Source organism: Nerophis ophidion, linkage group LG16, assembly GCF_033978795.1.
Source record: "Nerophis ophidion isolate RoL-2023_Sa linkage group LG16, RoL_Noph_v1.0, whole genome shotgun sequence".
Classification (NCBI taxonomy): domain Eukaryota; kingdom Metazoa; phylum Chordata; class Actinopteri; order Syngnathiformes; family Syngnathidae; genus Nerophis; species Nerophis ophidion.
The window spans coordinates 52442780-52467779 of record NC_084626.1 but is presented as its reverse complement, the minus strand read 5'-3'; the positions used below and the strand labels follow the sequence as shown (position 1 = coordinate 52467779).

The window sequence follows — 25000 nt, the reverse complement described above, 5'->3', positions numbered from 1 at the left end:
GTTTCTGCTGTTACCTCAGAAATTGCCTGTTCAGATGTTATGATTGTGGCTCAGAGATTTGTATGTAGATTATATTTATTTTCCATAACAAACAGGATAACTTAAATACCCTGGCAGTGGCAATAAGCTTAAATGTTTGTATTTACATTTTTGGAGTTGATTTTCATCAAATATGCTATTTAACTGCTACTGTTTAACAAGGACTGATTTAAATTGTGTTTGCACAACAAATGTTTTGGCGCTTTTGTTCATGTGGGAGAATATTCCAATAAAGGTGCACTACACACTACTTTTGAATTCATTATTGGGCTTTGTGTATACAATGTAGTTAATCGCGATTAATCGGAGAAATAGTGCGATTAACTTCGATTAAAATGTTTAATCGTTGCCCAGCCCTAATAAATACACAGCCTATATATGGTATGCAAAAATATTTTTTCTTCCCAAATTTGGTAGGTGAGGCTAAAGTAACAATGCGCTCCATAGCCCAGAAAGTACAGTAATTATGCGTCCATAAAAAGCAGCACCAAATAGTGTTTTACCTTGGTGTCTGCGAATATGGCCCAAGGAGGGAGTATGTGATCTTTGAGGGGTCCAAGTTCGCAGGTGGACAACCCGGTGAAGACGCACTCTTCATGGCGCTTAAAGGGGAAAAGCGAGGTTGCGTGAGCACAATTTGTCATTCTTTCTTCCAAAAAACGCTGACGCGTCGTTCTCACTATTTCATGACACCACGCACAACGCCGCCCGGTTAAAGTTTGAATCTTCTTTTGGCAAACTTGACACTTGGAGGCGCTGCGGTCGGTTCGGACCCAGTCGTGGGACGGCACCTGAGAATGAAAGAAAAGCTCAACAGAGGTCAAGCTGAAGGAAATTCATGCCTTTCATCCGATTAAAACCTGAATTGTTTTGCATGCCACATTTTCAGAAACCTTCCAAAACTGGTTTTCTTATTTAGTATGCCAAGGAAAGGATTTGTCATAGAGTAGGGGGAGGGATTCATATGGCCCCTTCCCTGGAAGAGGAGGGATTAATCAATTTGCAATGCAGTCTGCTGAAAATAATGGAAAGCGCCAATCCACACTGCAACTGATGCTGTGGTCAACAGTTTACAATCTAACTAAAACAATTCTTAAAGTGTATGTGGAAATAAATTATGAAATGGATTAAGCAAATAAATCAAACAATGTACTAATATAATCCAATTCAAGAGACTCTTCAAACTTAAAGTGTTTACAAAGTACAAAGAAGAACCATGATAAACATTTTGAATTTATTTCATCCATCCGTTAATTTTTTCAAAATGATCTTACTAATCTCACCATATGAAATTGCTTCACTGAGAATTATTTATTTATTTATTTTTATTGTGATTACTTGTGGAGTATATTGTGAATAAATTGAGAACAAGAAGTGAACAAAAGTTTTGGCAACTGTTATTTAAAAGAAAGGGGGTGGGATTAAACAAGCTCTGCTTCTTTCTATTCCTTTTCAAACATGTTGAAAAGCGAAACTGGAAATTGTGATGTATCATGTTGTATGCTTGCATGTTCCAAATAAACTCAAAGTTAAAATTGCCACAAAACAACAAGGTTCACTTTACACAGATTTTTTTAGTGTGTAATTTTTTTAGTGTCGCATGCTTTTTTTAAATTTTTTTACAGCGTATGGATGCGCATTGTGGCCCACGTCCTGATTTCGCGAAGGGACTGTACACCTTTATCAAGCAATCTTCTTCATGCCATGTGTCCTGTACGGTGCAGAATGTATACTGTGGTGGGGGATATAATCCTGAACAAGTTTTTAATATGGATGAGACAGGCTTATTTTGGAAACTAATGCCCTCTGGAACCTTTACAATGCAGGACGAAGCAAAAAAGCGCAGGATTTAAGGCCCAAAAAGATTGTGTGACTCTGGTTATGTATGATAAAACCCGGGCTTATTTTTTAAGTAAAAAAAAAAAAATCCTACAGCTCTAAAAAACAGGTTTGGATTTTTTGTTTCATTCTTTAATACTTATTTCTTTAAATCCACAAAGGTTTGAACTTGGAGAGTGTTTAAATGAGAGAAATGTGAGAAAATGTTAATGCCTGTCTGAGAAAAGTTTATAAAGTGTGGGGTTAGGGGTTTTACAGCCTTAAAACATATATAAGAAATGGAAAAACATACACTGTACAGTACAGTAAACGAAAAAAGCATAATTGAATGTGAGAATATAAAAGTATAATTGCCTCATTATATTCTTGCCTATGTATTTGGTTATTTGAATTGTGTGCCTACTTTGTGGACGCTGTCTGCTCCACATGCCGTATTTGCTGTCGTCCAGCATTCTGTTCTTGTTTACTCTGCAGCCAGTTCAGTTTTAGTTTCATTTTGCACAGCCATCCCTAAGCCTTTTCTTAGCAGCACTCGCCTTTTGTTTATTTTTGGTTTAAGCGTTAGATACTTTTTTACCTGCACACTGCCTCCCGCTGTCGTCTGCATATTGTGATCACGACAAACAATAGTCGTCGTTACCGACATCTACAAAGCAAGTAGCCACCTGCTGCTACCTACTGATATGGAAGAGTATTACACGGTTACTCTGGACTAGGGTGTCCAAAGTGCAGCCCCGGGACCATTTGCGGCCCGCAAATAATTGTCACACATTCTGGAAATGCTATTGCAAAAATAAAAAAATAAAAACATTTAAAAAAGTGGAATGAGGTGAAATCTAACTGGAAAAAGTTGCAATGTTGACACAAAGCTGCCATGCAGGCTTTATTTTTCTTTTTTGCCATTGCTAAAAACTAAAAACTAAAAACTAAACAAATCAATGTTATAATGAATTATTGACCTATTCAAGGCTCCAGTTACTTCAGATATTTCACTTTAAAAAAAGGTATGTGGAAAATATTGCAATTATTGTGTGGTTGCCACATAAACACATCAATGATTTCTCTGACAAAAGAGCATAAAACAAACAAAATAATAGTTTGAACATAAAATGGACGGATATATCTGAAGTTGATCCTGTAACTTAAGACTTAGACAAACTTTAATGATCCACATGGGAAATTGTTCCACACAGTAGCTCAGTTACAATGATGGAAAGTGTAAGGATGGAAAGGACAATGCAGGTATAAATAGACTAAATATAGCGTTGTAAAATATAACATATCAATCAATCAATCACATTGTTATGGGAGACACACTGCATCCTATCAGTAAGATAAGAGTTAAACCAAGACAGGGCTAAGTCTGACATACCAATTCGTGTTTTGATACGTTCTAATAAAATATTATGATCGACGGTATCGAAAGCAGCGCTAAGATCGAGGAGCAGCAACATAGATGACGCATCAGAATCCATCGTTAGCAATAGATCATTAGTCATTTTTGCGAGGGCTGTCTCCGTGGAGTGATTTGCCCTGAAACCGGATTGAAAGGTTTCACATAGATTGTTAGACGCTAAGTGTTCATTCAACTGCTCCGCAACAATTTTTTCGAGGATTTTTGAAATAAAGGGAAGGTGAGACACCGGTCGGTAGTTTACCATGAGGTCAGGATCGAGGTTAGGTCTTTTAAGAAGAGGATGAATAACCGCTTTTTTGAATGCTAGGGGAACAGTGCCCGAGGAGAGTGATAAGTTTATAATATTTAGCACTGATGGACCTAATAATACAAAGAGCTCCTTGATCAGTTTCCCAGGAAGTGGGTCAAGTAAACATGTTTGTTTTATTCCATTTACACGTTGTAACAATTCCTCTAATGTTATTTCCTACATAATATATGTACAGTACATTATATATACTGATATATAATATTATAATTATATATTACATAATATTATAATTTATAATATTATAATACTATAATATATAATATTATTATAATTATATAATATGATATTATTATCTCTATATCATATAGATGTGTATTAAGTGTTGAAAGTTTTAAAAAGACAACTAATAAAAATTTATCACTTTATGTCTGGGGGACCTTTTGGATCCCAACAATATTTAGTGGGATTTAATTAATCTTTTTTCTGTGATTACTTAAAAATAATGATGAATTTAAATCAATGGTGTCCTATATTATTGATATTTTAGGGCTCTATTTACTAAATACGGCATATTTTAGTTTTACTATGAAAAAAAACAAGTTGTCTTTGACAGAAAAGGCTTCTTTTTTTCTTTTTTTTTTACTTTATATCAACCTGAAGTTGATATAGAGATTTTCTGGAAGTGTTATATAAAAAAATTATAATAATTCCACTTATTTTTAACATTTTAATGAATGAGACCCCTTTATTGTCCTTGGGATCCCTAAAGTTAAAAAAATAAATAAATCTATATATCCTGTTATGGTTTAAAAATGATAAATATCTTTTAAAAAATGCTTTAATTTTTTCCATGTGCGGCCCTCAGTGGAAAAAGTTTGGACACCCCTGCTCTAGACAGTACAGACACTCAACAACGGCACATTATATGCGGATTATAATTACTGATTTGCAAAAATATTTTTAACGCCATAATCCAACACCTGTGGGGAAAAACATACTTGGCAGGTGAGTCTGTGTCAAAGGTGGTCTTCTCACCCGAAATTTATGTGCGGCGCTGACAAAAGTCTGAGCGCAGGGTTCACGACTCTTGTTGGCACACTGACTGTGGACAGTGTACTTGCAGCCTGAGGGCAGACACAAAAAAGAGAAAAAATATTACTAAAATTGTCTTTTTCGTAGAGTATTTGTGCGTTAAAAAACAGAAAGTGGGATTTGCAATTTTACTAATGAACAATAAAACACTGAATATTAACATGTGAATGTTGCGCCTCTTTTACGTCTCAGACCATCCGTAGACATCTTTGACAAACAAGCAAAACAAAACAAAAAATGCAAAGCATAATAAACACAATATGATGTATTATCACTTTTATGCAGAAATTCACTGTAAAAATTTGCTTCTGACACACATGTTTCTGGCTGGCTGCTCTGAAAACAAACCCCGCCCACTCTGCTTTGTTCCTGGTCTCAGCTGCTGAGACGTAGATTACCGTAATAACTCCTATAACACTCAAAAGTGCAGATGTCAAACATTGAAATATTTTGTATAGTTCAAGACTGTGGAGGGGGGCGTGGTCTGCGGGTGTGTAAGGACCGGCATCGAAGCCAGCGGGAGGGGAGTAGATTGCCCAGCTGGGACTTGTTATCTAATCACCTGTCGCCCTTGATAGCAGCAGCCGGGCCGAGATACGAGGTTGGAGTGGGAGGAGAAGATACATGCCCGAGAGACTGACAAGAGCGAAGACTGCTGGAAAGCATGTGAACTTACAATTACAGACTTGTTCAAACCTGACCACTGGGCTCCCAGAAGATCTGTCGGCACCAGGAGGACCCACCACAAGAGGCCTCAAAACACCAACTTGGAATTTGGGACATGCTCTTCCTGAGAAGAGTTAGTGCTGCAAGGGTTTCTGGGTTCCCTGAAATGTGTTTGTCATTCTTGTTTGGTGTGGGTTCACAGTGTGGCACATACAGTATTTGTAACAGTGTTAAAGTTGTTTATACGGCCACCCTCAGTGTGACCTGTATGGCTGTTGACCAAGTATGCCTTGCATTCACTCGTGCTGAGCTGGCACGCTATTAGTACAGGTCGTAAAGGACGCTGAAGGCAGCGCCATCGCGGCACGCCCTAATTAGCTAGTCTCCTGGAAAAATCGGTAAGGTTGGCAAGTGTGACGCTGTCAAGTGCCGTTAATGTAAAACTCGCGGGCCGCTCTAACATAAAATGTTCCTATTATAGTTTAGTTTTTATTTGAAGGGACAATGCACAGAAACATTAAGCTCAAAGACAGATATGTTCTGTACCAGATTATAGCTAAATAGCTCATTTCCATCTGCAGTCCCTGGCTACCTGAATTAAAAGGATACAAAAATCATGACAATAAAATCATACCATTGCATGTCATCAAATGAAGAAAAGTCATGGACACATACTTAATATACAATACAACCACACCTCATTTACATCACCACACAAAGACAATACATGCTATTGTTAAAAAAAAAAAGACAACCATGATTTTAACAGACACGCCTCACAATTTACAACAAAAATGCTCTCATGGATGAATATAAAACACATTATGTTGACGTGTTAAACATAGTGGCCACCTTAGTGACCGTGTGAGCAGCAGTGATTGCTCCAAACCCGCTTTTTAACTTCAATTGTACGTTTATATTATTACGCCGCCGCATATTAACGTGCGGGACGCAAAATGACGTCTCGCAGGCCAAGTCCGCGTGTTTGAGACCCCTGATGTAGACACATAGAATCATCATACTGCTGTGATTATATGTATCAATCAATCAATCAATGTTTACTTATATAGCCCTAAATCACTAGTGTCTCAAAGGGCTGCACAAACCACTACCACATCCTCGGTAGGCCCACATAAGGGCAAGGAAAACTCACACGCAGTGGGACGTCGGTGACAATGATGACTATGAGAACCTTGGAGAGGAGGAAAGCAATGGATGTCGAGCGGGTCTAACATGATACTGTGAAAGTTCAATCCATAATGGATCCACCACAGTCGCGAGAGTCCAGTCCAAAGCGGATCCAACACAGCAGCGGGAGTCCCGTTCACAGCGGAGCCAGCAGGAAACCATCCCAAGCGGAGGCGGATCAGCAGCGCAGAGATGTCCCCAGCCGATACACAGGCAAGCGGTACATGGCCACCGGATCGGACCGGACCCCCTCCACAAGGGAGAGTGGGACATAGAAGAAAAAGAAAAGAAACGGCAGATCAACTGGTCTAAAAAGGGAGTCTATTTAAAGGCTAGAGTATACAGATGAGTTTTAAGGTGAGACTTAAATGCTTCTACTGAGGTGGCATCTCGAACTGTTACCGGGAGGGCATTCCAGAGTACTGGAGCCCGAACGGAAAACACTCTATAGCCCGCAGACTTTTTCTGGGCTTTGGGAATCACTAATAAGCCGGAGTTCATTCAAACCTAAGGCAAAATATGGAGATATATATCGTGTATCGTGACATGGCCTAAAAATATCGAGGTATTAAAAAAAGCAATATCGCCCAGCCCTAATTTATCTGTAAAGAAATCTATTTATTTATATCTGCACCTTATTGCCCTTGTATCCTACACTACAACGAGCGAATGTAATATAACGGAAATTAATTTCTATCTGTACTGTAAAGTTCAAATTGGAAGTCCAAGTCTAAGTAGCCCAGAACCCAGGTTTTTGAGGACTCACAGTTGCAGCTGAGGCCCTGCTTCCTGAGTCCCAGGAGCATGTTCTCGCACACGCAGCAGTACGCCGGTTTTGTGAAGTTCTTCAATCTCCAGATGTGCTGCCCGTCCTTCTCCGGCACCTGCGGAGTGAGCGGGAGGAAGTTACCGCAGGTCGTCGTTACGCAATGTCCGGGCGTCACCTTCAGTCCGAGCAGAACGAGCAGGGGCACGTTGTTCATGCCTCCCTTCAGCCACTCGTCCAGCGTGACCGTGCCGCTGTTGTCCGCGTCGATGGCCCGGATCATTTCCTCCAGCACCTGTCACGGATAGAGATGTCCGATAATGGCTTTTTTTGACGATATTGTCCAACTCTTAATTACCGATTCCGATATCAACCAATATATACAGTCGTGGAATTAGCACATCATTATGCCTCATTTTGTTGTGATGCATTAAACCATGGGTGTCAAACTCTGGCCCATGTGATTTGATTTGGCCCTTGAAGCAATATCAAATTAACATTAGAGCAGGCCCGCCTGTTTACACCGCATTCACTTGCCAACCCTCCTGATTTTACCGGGAGACTCCCAAAGTTCAGTGCCCCTCCTGAGAACCTCCCCGGGGCAACCATTCTCCCGAATTTCTCCCGATTTCCACCCGGAGAACAATATTGGGGGCGTGCCTTTAGCGTTCTCTACAACCTGTCGTCACGTCCGCTTTCCCTCCATACAAGCAGCTTGCCGGCCATGTCACATTATACATGCGGCTTGTGAATGCAAGACATACTTGGTCAACAGCCATGCAGGTCACACTGAGGGTGGCTGTATAAACAACTTTAACACTGTTGCAAATACGCGCCACGCTGTGAACCCACACCAAACAAGAATGACAAACGCGTTTCGGGAGAACATCCGCACCGTAACACAACAGAACAAATACCCAGAACTCCTTGCAGCACTAACTCTTCCGGGCTACAATATACACCCACGCTACCACCAGAGCCGATTTTTGTTATTTGGCTCCAAAATACCCCTGCGATAGTGGAAAAGCACCTAAAGAGTGAAAACGACAGAAACGTTGCCATGGAGACAAGGGTTTTCTTACGTGCCTGGCTGCAGTCCGTCAGTAATAAAGTCCCCGATAACCCGGACCAATTCAAACGTTGTTTGTTTTTTATCGCTTTAGGGTTGTTTTTTGTTGTTTAACTTTAACACTGTTGCAAATACGCGCAACACTGTGAACCCACACCAAACAAGAATGACAAACACATTTCGGGAGAACATCCGCACCGTAACACAACAGAACAAATACCCAGAACTCCTTGCAGCACTAACTCTTCCGGGTTACAACATACATCCACGCTACCACCAAACCCCGCCCCCCCCCCAGACAGAGCCGATTTTTGTTAATTGGCTCCAAAATACCCCTGCGATAGTGGAAAAGCAGCTAAAGAGTGAAAGCGACAGAAACGTTGCCAAGGAGACAAGGGTTTTCTTACGTGCCTGGCTGCAGTCCGTCAGTAATAAAGTCCCCGATAACCTGGACCAATTCAAAAGTTATATGTTTTTTATCGCTTTAGGGTTGGTTTTTGTTGTTTAACTTTAACACTGTTGCAAATACGCGCCACGCTGTGAACCCACACCAAACAAGAATGACAAACACATTTCGGGAGAACATCCACACCGTAACACACCAGAACAAATACCCCAGAACTCCTTGCAGCACTAACTCTTCCGGGCTACAATATACACCCACGCTACCACCAGAGTCGATTTTTGTTATTTGGCTCCAAAATACCCCTGCGATAGTGGAAAAGCAGCTAAAGAGTGAAAGCAACAGAAACGTTGCCAAGGAGACAAGGGTTTTCTTACGTGCCTGGCTGCAGTCCGTCAGTAATAAAGTCCCCGATAACCTGGACCAATTCAAACGTTATTTGTTTTTTATCGCTTTAGGGTTGGTTTTTGTTGTTTAACTTTAACACTGTTGCAAATACACGCCACACTGTGAACCCACACCAAACAAGAATGACAAACACGTTTCGGGAGAACATCCGCACCGTAACACAACAGAACAAATACCCCAGAACTACTTGCAGCACTAACTCTTCCGGGCTACAATATACACCCACGCTACCACCAGAGTCGATTTTTGTTATTTGGCTCCAAAATACCCCTGCGATAGTGGAAAAGCAACTAAAGAGTGAAAGCGACAGAAACGTTGCCAAGGAGACAAGGGTTTTCTTACGTGCCTGGCTGCAGTCCGTCAGTAATAAAGTCCCCGATAACCTGGACCAATTCAAACGTTGTTTGTTTTTTATCGCTTTAGGGTTGGTTTTTGTTGTTTAACTTTAACACTGTTGCAAATACGCGCCACGCTGTGAACCCACACCAAAAAAGAATGACAAACACATTTCGGGAGAACATCCGCACCGTAACACAACAGAACAAATACCCAGAACTCACCTGAGCCCGCTCCAAGATGGTGACGAGGAGGCGTGGCGGAGCAGGGATCGACGCCGAAAACATTATAATGTGCGTGGATCGCCCAGCTGGGCACAATCAAATAATCGTCTCGCACTGTATAAAAGGGCGGCAGCCGTGAACGTGGGAGAAGGAGACGGAGAGAAGAGACGGAGCAAGAGAGAAGCGGATGCAGAGCGAGAGAGACGGCGAGCCCAAGGAAGAAGACGACGCAAGAAGTTGAAAAGCTGGAGCGGCAGAGCGAGCAGCGGACGGCAAGGCTGAAAAGCAACCCGGCAAGAGACATTTATTCTTTGAAGTAAAGAAGTCTAACCTTGCTCGCCATAATGTCATTCCTTGGTGGTCCTTGGAACCCGCACAACTGCTGGAGTTGGTCACAGTTGTATTTTTGTTTTTTCTTGGCGCGGAGTCTTTAAGCGACAACTGCTTACTACTTTTTATTCGGTGTTTGCTTTTCATCCATCTTCCGCTTGTATTCATCGTGTATCTCCTTAGGATTCTTGAAGAGGTGGGAGATCAAATTGCTCGTATTAAAAGTAAGACATCTCGGTTTCTCCCCCAAAACCAACTTTTTGCAGTCATTGCAAGTTGACAGTTTATCCGTCGGATGCACTTTAAAATAATCCCAAACCATAGACATGGTGTCGCTAGTCAGTCACCAAGCGAGCTGGCTTGTCCGTCACGGCTATAGCACCGGCAACAACACACTCTGGTTTTTTATGCTGCGCTCGCGGCCGTTTGATGAGGTCATCAAGCGTCGCCAGGAAACCTCTCATGCTGAAGTCGTCAACTACTGTGTTGTTTATGTGGGAGAGGGGCGAGGGGACGCAACTGCTCTGTACTTCTCCCTACGTCCGTGTTTTACCGGACATGTACCAGTCCGTCCAGCGGCGTTTTAAAAAGTCATTAATTTTACTTCTTGATACCCATAATTTGCGATATTACATTTTAAAGCATTTATCGGCCGATGTTATCGGACATCTCAAATCACAGACATTATAGAAGGACAGATTCCAGAACCCCGTGGCGCGGCACGTACAGATCTGAGCTCGGGCACGTCCCAGCCCAGGTAGTCCGCTGCTCGCATCATCTGGTTGACGATCTGGTCCACTTCCTGGTGGGAGGAACACAAGCCCCACATGGTGAATATTTCAGGACTAAAAGAGCTCTTTTCAAAACGGCTTCTTTTCCCGCCATCTTGGTTTCGCAATGAATGCCAGTGTGGAAAACGAGGTTTTGGAGAGACTTACGGAGCTGTCCAGGTGTCCGTTGCCATCTTTGTCATAAAGTTTGAACGTGACTGAAAACGTGAGACAGAAAAGCGTTTCATTTAACATGATCAATTGTTGAAATTAAAATGCAACAAGTCATTTAAAACGAGGGTCTCGGAAAACAGTTAATTGCAATAAATTGCTCCTTTTTTTTAATCTAAAATGTACTTAAACTAACAGAGTTCGTGTTTATCCAAATGCTTTTTAAATATTATACAGAGCACTACTCTTTCAATGATGTTTATTAAATGCAACACTAAACTCTTATCATTCTCACATAACCCTTAGTTTCTTGTACAAAACCCAAAACCAGTGACGTTGTCACGTTGTGTAAATGCTAAATAAAAACAGAATACAATGATTTGCAAATCCTTTTCAACTTATATTCAATTGAATAGACTACAAAGACAAGATACTTAACGTTCAAACTGGTAAACTTTGTTATTTTTTGCAAATATTAGCCCATTGGGAATTTGATGCCTGCAGACTGAGAAGTTCGACGAACGCTCATCAAACACTTATTTGGAACATCCCACAGGTGAACAGGCTAATTGGGAACGGGTGGGTGCCATGGTTGGGTAATAAAGCAATTTCCGTGAAATGCTCAGTCATTCACAATCAAGGACGGGGCGAGGGTCACTACTTTTGTCAACAAATGCATGAGAAAATTGTCTAACAACATTTCTCAACCGGCTATTGCAAGGAATTTAGGGATTTCACCATCTACGGTTCGTAATTGTTATTTTTTACTAAGGGAGATGACGGTAACAGACACCAGGGATTAGTATGTACAATAATTTATTATATACATATATAGTAAATATATATATATATATATAATAATCCAAAACAATACTAATAAACTATAGAATGGGGTGTGACAACATCCAATAGCGTATGTGTGTGACTATGTGTGGAGATTAGCTGTTGAGTGTTACCGTAAATGTTGAATGAGGAAGCAGACAAAACCAAAGAGGGCAAACGCAGAAAGGATCCGAGATTCGCGTAAGGTCCGTGGGGCAGACATAAACGTCAGAGTCTGGGGCGAGCGAGTAGTCAAGGAACGAGGGAGGAAGTGGGAGTCAAGAGGGAGATCCAGGGATTAATGAGATGCATAGCTCACTTTCAGGGCAGCCGCTTGTCTGATTAGACCCAGGTGCGCTGACAGCACATTGACCCCGGCTGCGGCGACATGTGCCGCAAGCGCGGGGGCTTGTCCTGTGGAGCTCACCGCAGAGCCTCTCGGTGCTCCCGCAGATGAGGAAGAAACAGACTGCGCGTGCACCCTAACAGTAAGCCCATCAAAAGGTTCAAAGAATCTGGAAAAATCACTGCACGTAAGCAGCAAGGCTGAAAACCATGCCCCGTAACCTTCGATCCCTCAGGCGGTAGTGCATCAAAAAGCGACATCGGTGTGTAAAGGATATCACCACATGGGCTCGGGAACACTTCAGAAAACCACTGTCAGTGACTACAGTTGGTCGCTACATCTGATAACTGCAAGGTAAAACTCTACTATGCAAAACCAAAGCCATTTATCAAAAACACCTAGAAAAGCCGCCGGCTTCGCAAGGACAAATCTCATTTAAGATGGACTGATGCAAAGTGGAAAAGTGTTCTGTGGTCTGAAGAGTCCACATTTCAAATTGTGTTTGGAAACTGTGGACGTTGTGTCCTCTGGATCAAAGAGGTAAAGAACCATCCAGATTTTTCTAGGCTTAAAGTGCAAAAGCCAGCATGTGTGATGGTATGGGGGTAGATTAGTGGCCAAGGCATGTGTAACTTACACATCTGTGAAGGCACCATTAATGCTGAAAGGTACATACAGGTTTTTGGAGCAACATATGTTGCCATTCAAGCAACGTCTTTTTCATGGACGCCCCTGCTTATTTCAGCAAGAGAATGCCAAGCCACGAGTTACAATAGAGCCATTTACACAACGTGTCAACGTTTTGGGTTTTGTTGATCAATTTGCTCTTTCAATTATTTGTTTTAAATGCAACGCTAAACTCTTATTCTCACATGACCGTTATTAGCTTCTTTTATCCTGTTTTATTTCCTGTCCACTGCACTTCTTTTTGTTTCCACTTCCCATTTTCCTCCATTTCACTCCCTCACATTTTTGCTTTGTAGATCAATCTGCCGGAACTTTCTCTACCTGGGGGCGGTTTAGCTCGGTTGGTAGAGTGGCCGTGCCAGCAACTTCAGGGTTGCAGGTTCGATTCCCGCTTCTGCCATCCTAGTCACTGCCGTTGTGTCCTTGGGCAAGAAACTTTATCCACGTGCTCCCAGTGTCACCCACACTGGTTTAAATGTAACTTAGATATTTGGTTTCACTATGTAAAGCTTTTTGAGTCACTAGAGAAAAGCGCTATACAAATATAATTCACTTCACTTCACTACCTACTCAGTGGTTAGAGTGTCCGTCCTGAGATGGGTAGGTTGTGAGTTCAAACTACAGCCGAGTCATACCAAAGACTATAAAAATGGGACCCATTATCTCCCTGCTTGGCACTCAGCATCAAGGGTTGGAATTGGGGGATTAAATCAACAAAAATGATGCTCACTGCTCCCCTCACCTCACAGGGAGTGATCAAGGGTGATGGATCAAATACAGAGTATAATTTTGCCCCACCTAGTGTGTGTGTGAGACAATCATTGGTACTTTAACTATGCTTCCTGTGCACTCCCCTGCTGCACTATTTCTGTTTTTGTCATTAAGTACATTTTACCTGCCCTTCGCTTGCCATCTCTGCATCCAACAATGAAGCCTGATCGGGACAGTAGACGATAAATTACTTTTTCAATTCTACAATTGTAAATAAAGTAAGAACTTATATCCATCCATCCATCCAAGAAATGTATAATGGTAGAAGACAGATGCCAATTTAATTTGCCGTGCAATCTTATTTAAATGTATCTTATATCAAAACTGAAACAGATATTTTTTTTTTTCCCATTATAAAAATATTTGTTCTGGTAACTTTTTAATAAATGTATTTGGCCCTTATCTTCCTGTTTCATTTTGTGATGATTTTAAAATGGAATAAATAAATAAAACAATAACCCCCCATGTCAAATAAGAAACACCCCTGATTGAGAAGCAAACCAACATTCCAGCTTCTCTCGAGGCTGCCCGTCCTCCAGCACTGAGAAGTAACAGGACATGTCGCGGAGAAGCACCCCATCTGGCAGAGACACAAATAGCAAGAAAAATGGCTCCTGGTATAGAAAAAGTCAACATTTTCAAGTTTTCTAAGAGCATTGAGTCCATCGCAACTGGACTGTTCATAAAAGTCTTTCTTAACCATAGGGCCAGGGCCCATTGTTCAGGGCCGCGTATAGAAAGAATATGGCCAACTCCGTTTCAGGTCGGTAGCAAACATGGCGTCCTGTTGGCACGGAAGTGGCTTTTGACCAATTATTTAGGAGACCCTCTGGCCATACTCTCTCTGATTAGTCAAAAAGTAGTAATCAAATTGTAGATTGTAAAATAACAATAGTCTGTACGGTTAAATTCCGCAGACTGAGATTTTACCGTAAAATCAAATTTGGTACTATTTTTTTCCAAATACATTAAGACACCAAAACATTAAAAAAAGAAACAAAAAAGACATTAAAACTAAATTTTACAGTAAAAACAACAACAACAACAAAAACTGGTTGCGCTGTTGCATGAATTTTACTGCTAAAAACAGTGGTTTGGTTTCTCCATTCCATTCCATTTATGTATATACTGTAAAAAAAAAAAAAAAAAATGCTTTTACTGTGAAATTCTGGTGACGGAACTGCAAATTTTTAAAGTAAAATTTGAAGATTTTTTGGCAGATTACGTGAAAATACATATATTGTTAATGTACTATATATATATATATATATCTATACACACACATACATATATATACACATATATATACATATACATACATACATACATACATATATACACATATATATACATATACATACATATATATATATACATACATATATACATATATACACACACACACATACATATATATATACACACACACACACACACACACACACACACACATACATACATACATACATACATACATACATACATACATACATACATACATACATACATACATACATACATACATACATACATACATACATACATACATACATACATACATACATACATACATACATACATACATACATACATACATACATATATATATATATATATATATATATATATATATATATATATATATATCGCTCATCCATGCGGACACTGGCCGAGAATTGGTTGGCGGCCGAGAGTGGAGTCGGCTCTCTTGGTTGCTTTGTTGGGTCTGCTCCTGTCTCTGGCCATACTGTCTCCACCCCAGCAGACGATGGTGTGGAACACCGCAGAGGCCACCACAGCGTATATGTTTCTTTTACTTTTTATTCATAGCTGTATGTAGAAGTGGCTGCTTGTATCAGCTTCGCTGCTTTAATGTCTCTCATGGCCTTTGTTTTCTTTGATGTTTCCTTCTTACACACATAAGAGGGATGTGTACTATGGCTATGAGTAGGGGTTTTTTTTTGTTTTTTCCCTTGGCCTCAGTCTGGACCCCCTCTCCAGAGGCCCAGGCTAAGACCGATTTTTTTATTTTATTTTATTTTATTTTAATCTTTTATTTCCACCCTTAGGTAAACCCCCCTTGTTTACCTGTATCTCACCTTTTTTGTAAGGGGCGCCGGAAGTCTACAGACCCGTTAGCGATCCTGTTCTGTCTCCCTGTAATTTTTGTCTGATCTTGAAAGGGATTGGGCTGAAAATGTTAATTTTTCTGAAGGAACTCTCCTGAAGGAATAAATAAAGTACTATCTATCCATCTATCTATAAATATGCTACTCATTGATAAATGCCGACTAAGTATTTTACCGTGAAATCAACTTTGGTACTGTTTTTTCCCATATACAGTAAGACACTAAAACATTAAAAACACACAAAAAAAACATAAAAACAAGATTTTATGGTTAAAAAAAGAACTGGCAGCTATGTTGCATGAATTTTACCGCTAGAAACAGTGGTATTGTTTCTCCATTCCATTCCATTTATTCCATTTGTTTATATGCCGTAAAGAAAAACTAAATGCTTTTACTGTGAAATTCTGGTGACTGGACTGCAAGTCCAGTTGCGACGGATGAACAGTCCTGAAAGTGGAAGGACCTGGATGAATGAGAACAGAAACACGCTCACGTTTGGCCTGGGCTTCGGGCGTGGAGCCGTCCTGCTCGACACATCGGAAGTAGCGGAAAAGGCGCTGGCAGAAATCCTGGGGAAATTCATCCACCTCAAGGTAGGTTTTGAGGAAGCAGCAGAAGCCTTCTGCATCCAAACACTGTGCAGAGATGGAAAAAAACAAAAACAAAAATACGTCATGACACAAAGCAAACAAGTGTATCTAACGTGTTTGGCAAACAGAATCTCCAAAATGGAACACAGTTTAAAGATGGTCTAGCTCCATCCTATCTTGCCGATTGTATTGTACCATATGTCCCGGCAAGAAATCTGCGTTCAAAAGACTCCGGCTTATTAGTGATTCCTAGAGCCCAAAAAAAGTCTGCGGGCTATAGAGCGTTTTCTATTCGGGCTCCAGTACTCTGGAATGCCCTCCCGGTAACAGTTCGAGATCTACCTCAGTAGAGACATTTAAGTCTCACCTTGAGACTCATCTGTATACTCTAGCCTTTAAATAGACCTCCTTTTTAGACCAGTTGATCTGCCGCTTCTTTTCTTTCTCCTATGTCCTCCCCTCCCTTGTGGAGGGGGTCCGGTCCGATGACCATGGATGAAGTACTGGCTGTCCAGAGTCAAGACCCAGGATGGACCGCTCGTCGGGACCCAGGATGGACCGCTCGCCTGTATCGGTTGGGGACATCTCTACGCTGCTGATCCGCCTCCGCTTGAGATGGTTTCCTGTGGACGGGACTCTCGCTGCTGTCTTGGATCCGCTTTGAACTGAACTCTCGCGGCTGTGTTGGAGCCACTATGGATTGAACTTTCACAGTATCATGTTAGACCCGCTCCACATCCATTGCTTTTGGTCCCCTAGAGGGGGGGGTTGCCCACATCTGAGGTCCTCTCCAAGGTTTCTCATAGTCAGCATTGTCACTGGCGTCCCACTGGATGTGAATTCTCCCTGCCCACTGGGTGTGAGTTTTCCTTGCCCTTTTGTGGGTTCTTCCGAGGATGTTGTAGTCGTAATGATTTGTGCAGTCCTTTGAGACATTTGTGATTTGGGGCTATATAAATAAACATTGATTGATAGATTGAAAGTTAAGGTACCAATGATTGTCACTCACACACACACACACACACACTAGGTGTGGTGAAATTTGTCCTCTGCATTTGACCCATCCCCTTGGACACGGCCTGGGAGGTGAGGGGAGCAGTGGGCAGCAGCGGTGCCGCGCCCGGGAATCATTTTTGGTGGTTTTAGTTGTGTCGTTTGGAGTTCAAACAGTTCAAATCATCGTGAGTGACATCGTGCAAATCTCTTATGTTGCTTTTTCCTCTTTTTTTATGTTTTTTGTGATGTGCCAGTGATGGCAAAGATGAAAACTGTGATGATAACCATAAAACTGCAAATGGCTGCTCAGGACAATATGAGCGATTAAATTTTCATATTTTCCGGACTATAAAGCGCACTTAAAATTACATTTTCACAAAACTCGACAGTGCGCCTTATAACTCGGTGCGCCTAAAGTACAGAATAATTGTGGTTGTGCTTACCGACCTCAAAGCTATTCTATTTGGTACGTGGTGAAATGACAAGTGTGACCAGTAGATGTCAGTCAGACATAAGAGATACGTGTAGACTGCAATATGACTCAAGTAAACAACACCAAAATGATATATGTTCCATTGAAAGTACATAACGCTCAGAAATGTGTCAAAATGTTTTAGTACGACTTTGGTGAGCGACGAAGCCGCACCGCTTGATGTTATTCAACACAGGAGTATTATCATGGTGTGTGTATGAGGTAAGACATTATCTGGCGTTTTGTTTCGCAATATTATGCAAAAGCGACATTTACCTTTTGGTACCGGCTGATGTGTATTTGAGATCGGCATAATTCCTGAAAATTTGCGCGTGTCCGCCTTTGTAGTCCGTGGCGACGAGGTAGTCAATAAGCTTCTTTTTTTTCTGGGCCATTCATCCTCCACTGTTGCCATTTGTAATAAAAAGTTGTCAGAATAATTGTAATTAAGTAATCACAGAACTTTGTGTTTCAATGAGTTCCCGGCGAGCAGACCAAAGCTGTCTTTGATCTTACCAATCAAAAGGCTTGTAAAACTCCACTGTGTAGGATAGGGAGCGACACGAAGGAGGCGGTTTCTTTGGTGAATTGTAATCCATAGGAAGATTTTGTCTTGCCCAAGATCTACAAAGCGGAGAGGAAGCAGGGCCTGACTCCCCTCCAAGCACATTTTATTTCAACTGTGTTGTGACCAAAGGCAGCAGCTGTTTACGACCCCCTTCCTTTTAAAAACAGCTCTTTCTTTTCAATCAGGGAAATTCCAAATAAAAGAGGAGGTGTACAATCTTTCGTCAGAGCGTGGTGGGAGACTGTACAAGAGTACAACCCAGACGTTTCTCCTCAATTGAGCCAAATTTAATTCTGTCTGATTCCTTGCTTCTTTGTCTATTTAATAGATGTCATCAATGTTTGAACCTGGCAAAAGTAACGTAAAGTTCTTATTTATATCTGTCAATAAACTCACCGTGAAAGCGCTAAAACATACCGGTGCAGTGAGTTTACATTATCATCATTCACCCAAGGAACTTTAGTGATTAGAGAGTTCCCGCCGGACAGTTTTTCACGGGACACATTTCCAACGTTGCTGTCGCACTAGTGAGCCACGGATGAGGAGATGCTGCTCCGTTACTGATTGAAGTAAAGTCTGAATGTCATTAAAACAGTTAGCGCCATCTTTTGACACTTCTCCCACACCCGTCCTTGCACGCTACACCGCTACAACAAAGATTACGGGGAGAAGACGGTTTGGAAGGTGAGCCACGTGAATAAGACCGCCCACAAAACGGCGCATCCGGAAGCGACTGTCAGAAAGCGGCTTGAAGATGATGTGTAAAACATCATCCATGCAACATTTTGACCAAAGAACCACCATTACATGTTACGTAGACCAGTGTTTTTCAACCTTTTTCGAGCCAAGGCCCATTTTTTGCGTTGAAAAAAATTTGGAGGCACACCACCAGCGGAAATCATTAAAAAAAAACGAAACTCAGTTGACAGTAAAAAGTCGTTGTCGCAATTATTGGATATGACTTTGAACCATAACCAAGCATGCATCACTATAGCTCTTGTCTCAAAGTAGGTGTACTGTCACCATTTGTCACATCACACCCTGACTCATTTGGACTTTTTCGCTGTTTTCCTGTGTGTAGTGTTTTACTTGTTGTCTTGCGCTCCTATTTTGGTGTCTTTTTCTCTTTTTTTTGGTATTTTCCTGTAGCAGTTTCATGTCTTCCTTTGAGCGATATTTCCAGCATCTACTTTGTTTTAGCAATCCAGAATATTTCAGTTGTTTTTATCCTTCTTTGTGGGAACATTGTCGATTGTCATGTCAGGTACATTGTCTTTGCTCCACAGTAAGTCTTTGCTGTCGTCCAGCATTCTGTTTTTGTTTACTTTGTGGCCAGTTCTGTTTTAGTTTTGTTCTGCATGGCCTTCCCTAAGCTTCAATGCCTTTTCTTAGGGGCACTCACCTTTTGTTTATTTTTTGTTCAAGCATTAGACACCCTTTTACCTTCACACTGCCTCCCGCTGTTTCCCACATCTACAAAGCAATTAGCTCCCTGCTGCCACCTACTGATATGGAAGAGTATTACACGGTTACTCTACTGAGCTCTAGACTAAACAACAACACATCATTTGCAGACTATAATTACTGGTTTGCAAAAAATATTTTTAACCCAAATAGGTGAAATTAGATTATCTCCCACGGCACACCAGACTGTATACCACTGCCACGGCACAGTGGTTGAAAAACACTGATGTAGACCACAAGAAAGTCTTTTAAATTTAGAAAAAAAATATAATAATATGACCCCTTTAAAGCGCCCTACAATCCGGTGCACCTTTTGGATGAAAGTAGACCTGACTAAACCAGCTCATCGGCAGTGCGCCTTATAATCCGGTGCGCCCTATGGTCCAGAAAATACGGCAGGTCCGGTGGCCATGGATGAAGTGCTGGCTGTCCAGATTCGGGACCCGAGGTGGACCGCTTGCCTGTGCATCGGTTGGGGACATCTCTGACCTGCTGACCCATCTCCGCTCAGGTTGGTCTCCTGCTGGCTCCACTATGGACTGGACTCTCACACTATTATGTTAGATCCACAATGGACTGGACTCTCACTATTATGTTAGATCCACTATGGACTGGACTCTCACACTATCATGTTAGATCCACTATGGACTGGACTCTCACACTATTATGTTAGATCCACTATGGACTGGACTCTCACACTATTATGTTAGATCCACTATGGACTGGACTCTCACTATTATGTTAGATCCACTATGGACTGGACTCTCACTATTATGTTAGATCCACTATGGACTGGACTCTCACTATTATGTTAGATCCACTATGGAATGGACTCTCACACTATTATGTTAGATCCACTATGGAATGGACTCTCGCAATATTATGTTAGATCCACTATGGACTGCACTCTCTAACTATTATGTTAGATCCACGGACTCTCTCACTATTATGTTAGATCCACCACGGACTGGACTCTCAGACTATTATGCTAGATCCACTATGGACTGGACTCTCACACTATTATGTTAGATCCACTATGGACTGGACTCTCACACTATTATGTTAGATCCACTATGGAATGGACTCTCAGACTATTATGTTAGATCCACAATGGACTGCACTCTCACACTATTATGTTAGATCCACGGACTCTCTCACTATTATGTTAGATCCACCACGGACTGGACTCTCTCACTATTATGCTAGATCCACTATGGACTGGACTTTCACAATATTATGTCAGACCCACTCAACGTCCATTGCATCCGGTGTCCCCTAGAGGGAGGGGTTACCCACATTTGCGGTCCTCTCCAAGGTTTCTCATAGTCATTCTCATCGACGTCCCACTGGGTTGTTAGTTTTTCCTTGCCCTTATGTGGGCTCTGAACCGATGATGTCGTTGTGGCTTGTGCAGCCCTTTGAGACACTTGTGATTTAGGGCTAAATAAATAAACATTGATTGATTGATAGTTAATTTTGCCAAGAAGATGCTAATATATATATATATATATATATATATATATATATATATATACTTAATGTAAATACACATATATTTTAGTTTATTTATTTCCTATAATACCAATAAAAACACAGCTATCAAAAAACAGCCGACCTAATAATGATTGGAAATGCATATGTCTTATTGTCCCCAGGGATTAATAAAGTACTTTCTATTCTATTCTATTCTATTATATCATATAAGAATAAACCATCTCTAAGTTAGAGACAAATGATTTCATTCGTCCTTGACTGTAAATAATTTCTCTGACAGGCTTGATAAATACTCAGGTTTTGGATTCTTTAGGGTGACTTTTTTTCTTCTAATTTATTGGATTAAGTGCGATACATATATGGAGTCTTAGAATCAGACGAACGCGTACAGGTCCAATAACGTAAATATTAACAATAGTAAACCAAAATAAAATAACAATTATGATTCTATAGGAGTTGTGAATGAGAACTGACCTCTCCATTGGTGTGCTGGGCCAGTCGACCACCACTCTGAAAGTCCTTGATCACATCTTTAACCCTCAAAGTGCTCTCTGCAAAACGACCAGACACAAAAATGACTTGCATGCCACCAAAATTAAAGTGTGTGCATTGTATGATGGTTTCACACATAAGTTTTTGCAGTGGGTTGCTAGGATTTCTTACTAATATTAGTAGTAGCTTGTGTCATGAAGTGATAGTGAGGCACCACTCATCCATTATAATCCTGAAAACCGAGATTTGACCTCTCAAAGCCTTTGAAGATCGATACTTTAGACTAGGGGTTGAGTCAGGGGGCACAAGGGTCAAAAGAATTAGGTCATGGGCTGGGCTATTTGTGTAATATATATATATATATATATATATATATATATATACTGCGATAAGATGGGGACTTGTCCAGGGTGTACACCGCCTTCTGCCCGATTGTAGCTGAGATAGGCACAGAGAACCCCCCGCAACCCCAAAGCGAATAAGCGGTAGAAAAGGGATGGACATGTATACACATATACATACATACATGTATATATATATATATATATATATATATATATATATATATACATATACATACATAGATATATATATATACATATACATACATATATATATACATATACATACATATATATATACATATACATATATACATATATACACATATACATACATATATATATACATACATATATATATACATACATATTTATATATATACACACACATATACATATACATACATATACATATATATATATATATATATATATATATATACACACACATATACATATATATGTATACACACACATTATATATATATATATATATATATATATATATATATATATATATATATATATATATATATATATATATATATATATATATATATATATATATATATATATATATATATATATATATATATATATATATATATATATATATATATATATATATATATATATATATATATATATATATATATACATATATATGTATACACACACATTATATATATATATATATATATGTATACACACACATTATATATATATATATATATATATATATATATATATATATATATATATATATATATATATATATATATATATATATATATATACACACACACACACTTATTACTTGTACTTGGCAAAGCAGTACAAATATACACCACACCGTAGAAGATGGGCACCAACACCAGCCAAAGACGTTAAAAAAAATATCTAAACAGTGGACATTTATCCATGAAAATATGAAGAAGCTGCTGATGGTGTGTTTGTCGGAGAAACATTTCAAAGAAGATACCGTAGAAGTCCACTCTCCCAGGTAAATGCTGTACTTTACCACTACATTTCTTTGTAAAACCACTGTAGTTGTTAGTATATTCTATTCTATTGTTTTTTGTAACTATTTGTCATTTTAAGTTTGTTTTTATTTTTCAAAAACGGTGCTGTTTTGAGGGGATCGAGCACAAATTCGATTCAATTCATTCTAATGGGAGACATTAAGTCAGCATGTACAGGATTTCTTGCTCCATGCAATTATCATTACAATGTCATGATAATGTAAATGCTGTACATTATCATTACATTTCTTTGTCAAACTACTGTAGTTGTTAGTATATTCTATTCTATTGTTTTTTGTAACTATTTGTCATTTTAAGTATGTTTTTATTTTTCAAAAACGGTGCTGTTTTGAGGGGATCGAGCGCAAATTCGATTCAATTCATTCCAATGGGAGACATTAAGTGTTTTGAGTTAAGAGAGCCGCCACAGAACCAATTAAGCTCCTAAATTGAGATACTACTTCTCAGTAGAAGCATTTAAGTCTCACCTTAAAACTCATTTGTATACTCTAGCCTTTAAATAGACTCCCTTTTTAGACCAGTTGATCTGCCGTTTCTTTTCTTTTTCTTCTATGTCCCACTCTCCCTTGTGGAGGGGGTCCGGTCCGATCCGGTGGCCATGTACTGCTTGCCTGTGTATCGGCTGGGGACATCTCTGCGCTGCTGATCCGCCTCCGCTTGGGATGGTTTCCTGCTGGCTCCGCTGTGAACGGGACTCTCGCTGCTGTGTTGGATCCGCTTTGGACTGGACTCTCGCGACTGTGTTGGATCCATTGTGGATTGAACTTTCACAGTATCATGTTAGACCCGCTCGACAGCCATTGCTTTCCTCCTCTCCAAGGTTCTCATAGTCATCATTGTCACCGACGTCCCACTGGGTGTGAGTTTTCCTTGCCCTTATGTGGGCCTACCGAGGATGTCGTAGTGGTTTGTGCAGCCCTTTGAGACACTAGTGATTTAGGGCTATATAAGTAAACATTGATTGATTGATTGATTGATACTGTATTTGTTTCGGTAGACGAATAACATAATTGTGTTTCAGTGACTATTTGCATGATTTCATACATCTACAAAACAATGTTGTGTACTTGACTGAAATAAAACCACTACCGAACTAAACGACGCCTGCTGCTCTTTAATTAAATTGAATTTCAAGCCACTAAAAACACCAAACAGTGCACATTTACCTTCCATGTATTCCTGCAGCTGGATAAAATCCACGGGCGTGAGATCGCTGTCTGTGTCCTCAGCCATGTTCTGTCTGCGGGAGAGGCGTTTATGTGTCATAGTACAATAGGCCTTCACTTTTTCACTGTGACTCCCTTAAACTGGTTCCCCTCCATTCCTGGGACCGCAGGAAAGTTGTAAGTTGAACACTCCCCGAGACAAATCATTGAGGATGAGGCCTTTAAAAAATGTGATTCTGCACAAAAAAAACTACTAAATGCCACCCTCACATTATATGCCAGAGCTTATCGTAATGCATAAAACACCACAAGGGATAAAGAATGTAAAGTAATGCACAAGTAGCAGAGATGAGAGTAAAGCATCCACACAGGAGTTCCAGGCCCGCTGAGGCTTGACCTTTCTGAGCAGCTCACCTGGTCTCAACTCCAAGTCCGGATCCCAGAGCTCAGTTTGGTGGACAGCAGCGGCGAGTCAGTAGTGGTGAGCGTCCTCCTGGCGTGAGAGGATGAGGAGGATTAGCAATGGCAGCAGGGGGAGGAGCATGTTGACACAATTACTGCCAGTGAGAGTTGGGCTTGAAATAAAGAGGCCTTTATCATACCTTCATTTACTATGATAGGATAATAATCTATAAATGCTTTGTACATAAA

At 40.4% G+C, this 25000-nt stretch overlaps 1 protein-coding gene across 6 annotated transcripts in view; it reads right to left on the bottom strand.

Moving 5' to 3' along the window:
• The window catches only part of LOC133535569 (diacylglycerol kinase alpha-like), a 42971-nt gene that overhangs the window by 12566 nt on the left and 5405 nt on the right, over nucleotides 1-25000 (bottom strand). For 2 of the 6 annotated variants that reach the window (XM_061875503.1, XM_061875502.1), the window contains exons 2-13: nucleotides 24764-24842; nucleotides 24350-24423; nucleotides 21782-21858; nucleotides 16217-16358; nucleotides 14100-14174; nucleotides 10966-11015; nucleotides 10755-10829; nucleotides 7436-7552; nucleotides 7258-7375; nucleotides 4581-4669; nucleotides 720-830; nucleotides 543-641 (exon numbers count right to left, since the gene is read on the bottom strand). In XM_061875503.1, the coding sequence (XP_061731487.1) occupies nucleotides 543-641; nucleotides 720-830; nucleotides 4581-4669; nucleotides 7258-7375; nucleotides 7436-7552; nucleotides 10755-10829; nucleotides 10966-11015; nucleotides 14100-14174; nucleotides 16217-16358; nucleotides 21782-21858; nucleotides 24350-24416 (1020 nt within the window). In that variant the 5' untranslated portion in view covers nucleotides 24417-24423; nucleotides 24764-24842. Of the gene's footprint in view, nucleotides 1-542; nucleotides 642-719; nucleotides 831-4580; nucleotides 4670-7257; nucleotides 7376-7435; nucleotides 7553-10754; nucleotides 10830-10965; nucleotides 11016-14099; nucleotides 14175-16216; nucleotides 16359-21781; nucleotides 21859-24349; nucleotides 24446-24763; nucleotides 24843-24951 lie in introns of those variants that run through there. The other 4 variants (XM_061875501.1, XM_061875504.1, XM_061875505.1 and 1 more) reach the window with 4 other exon arrangements.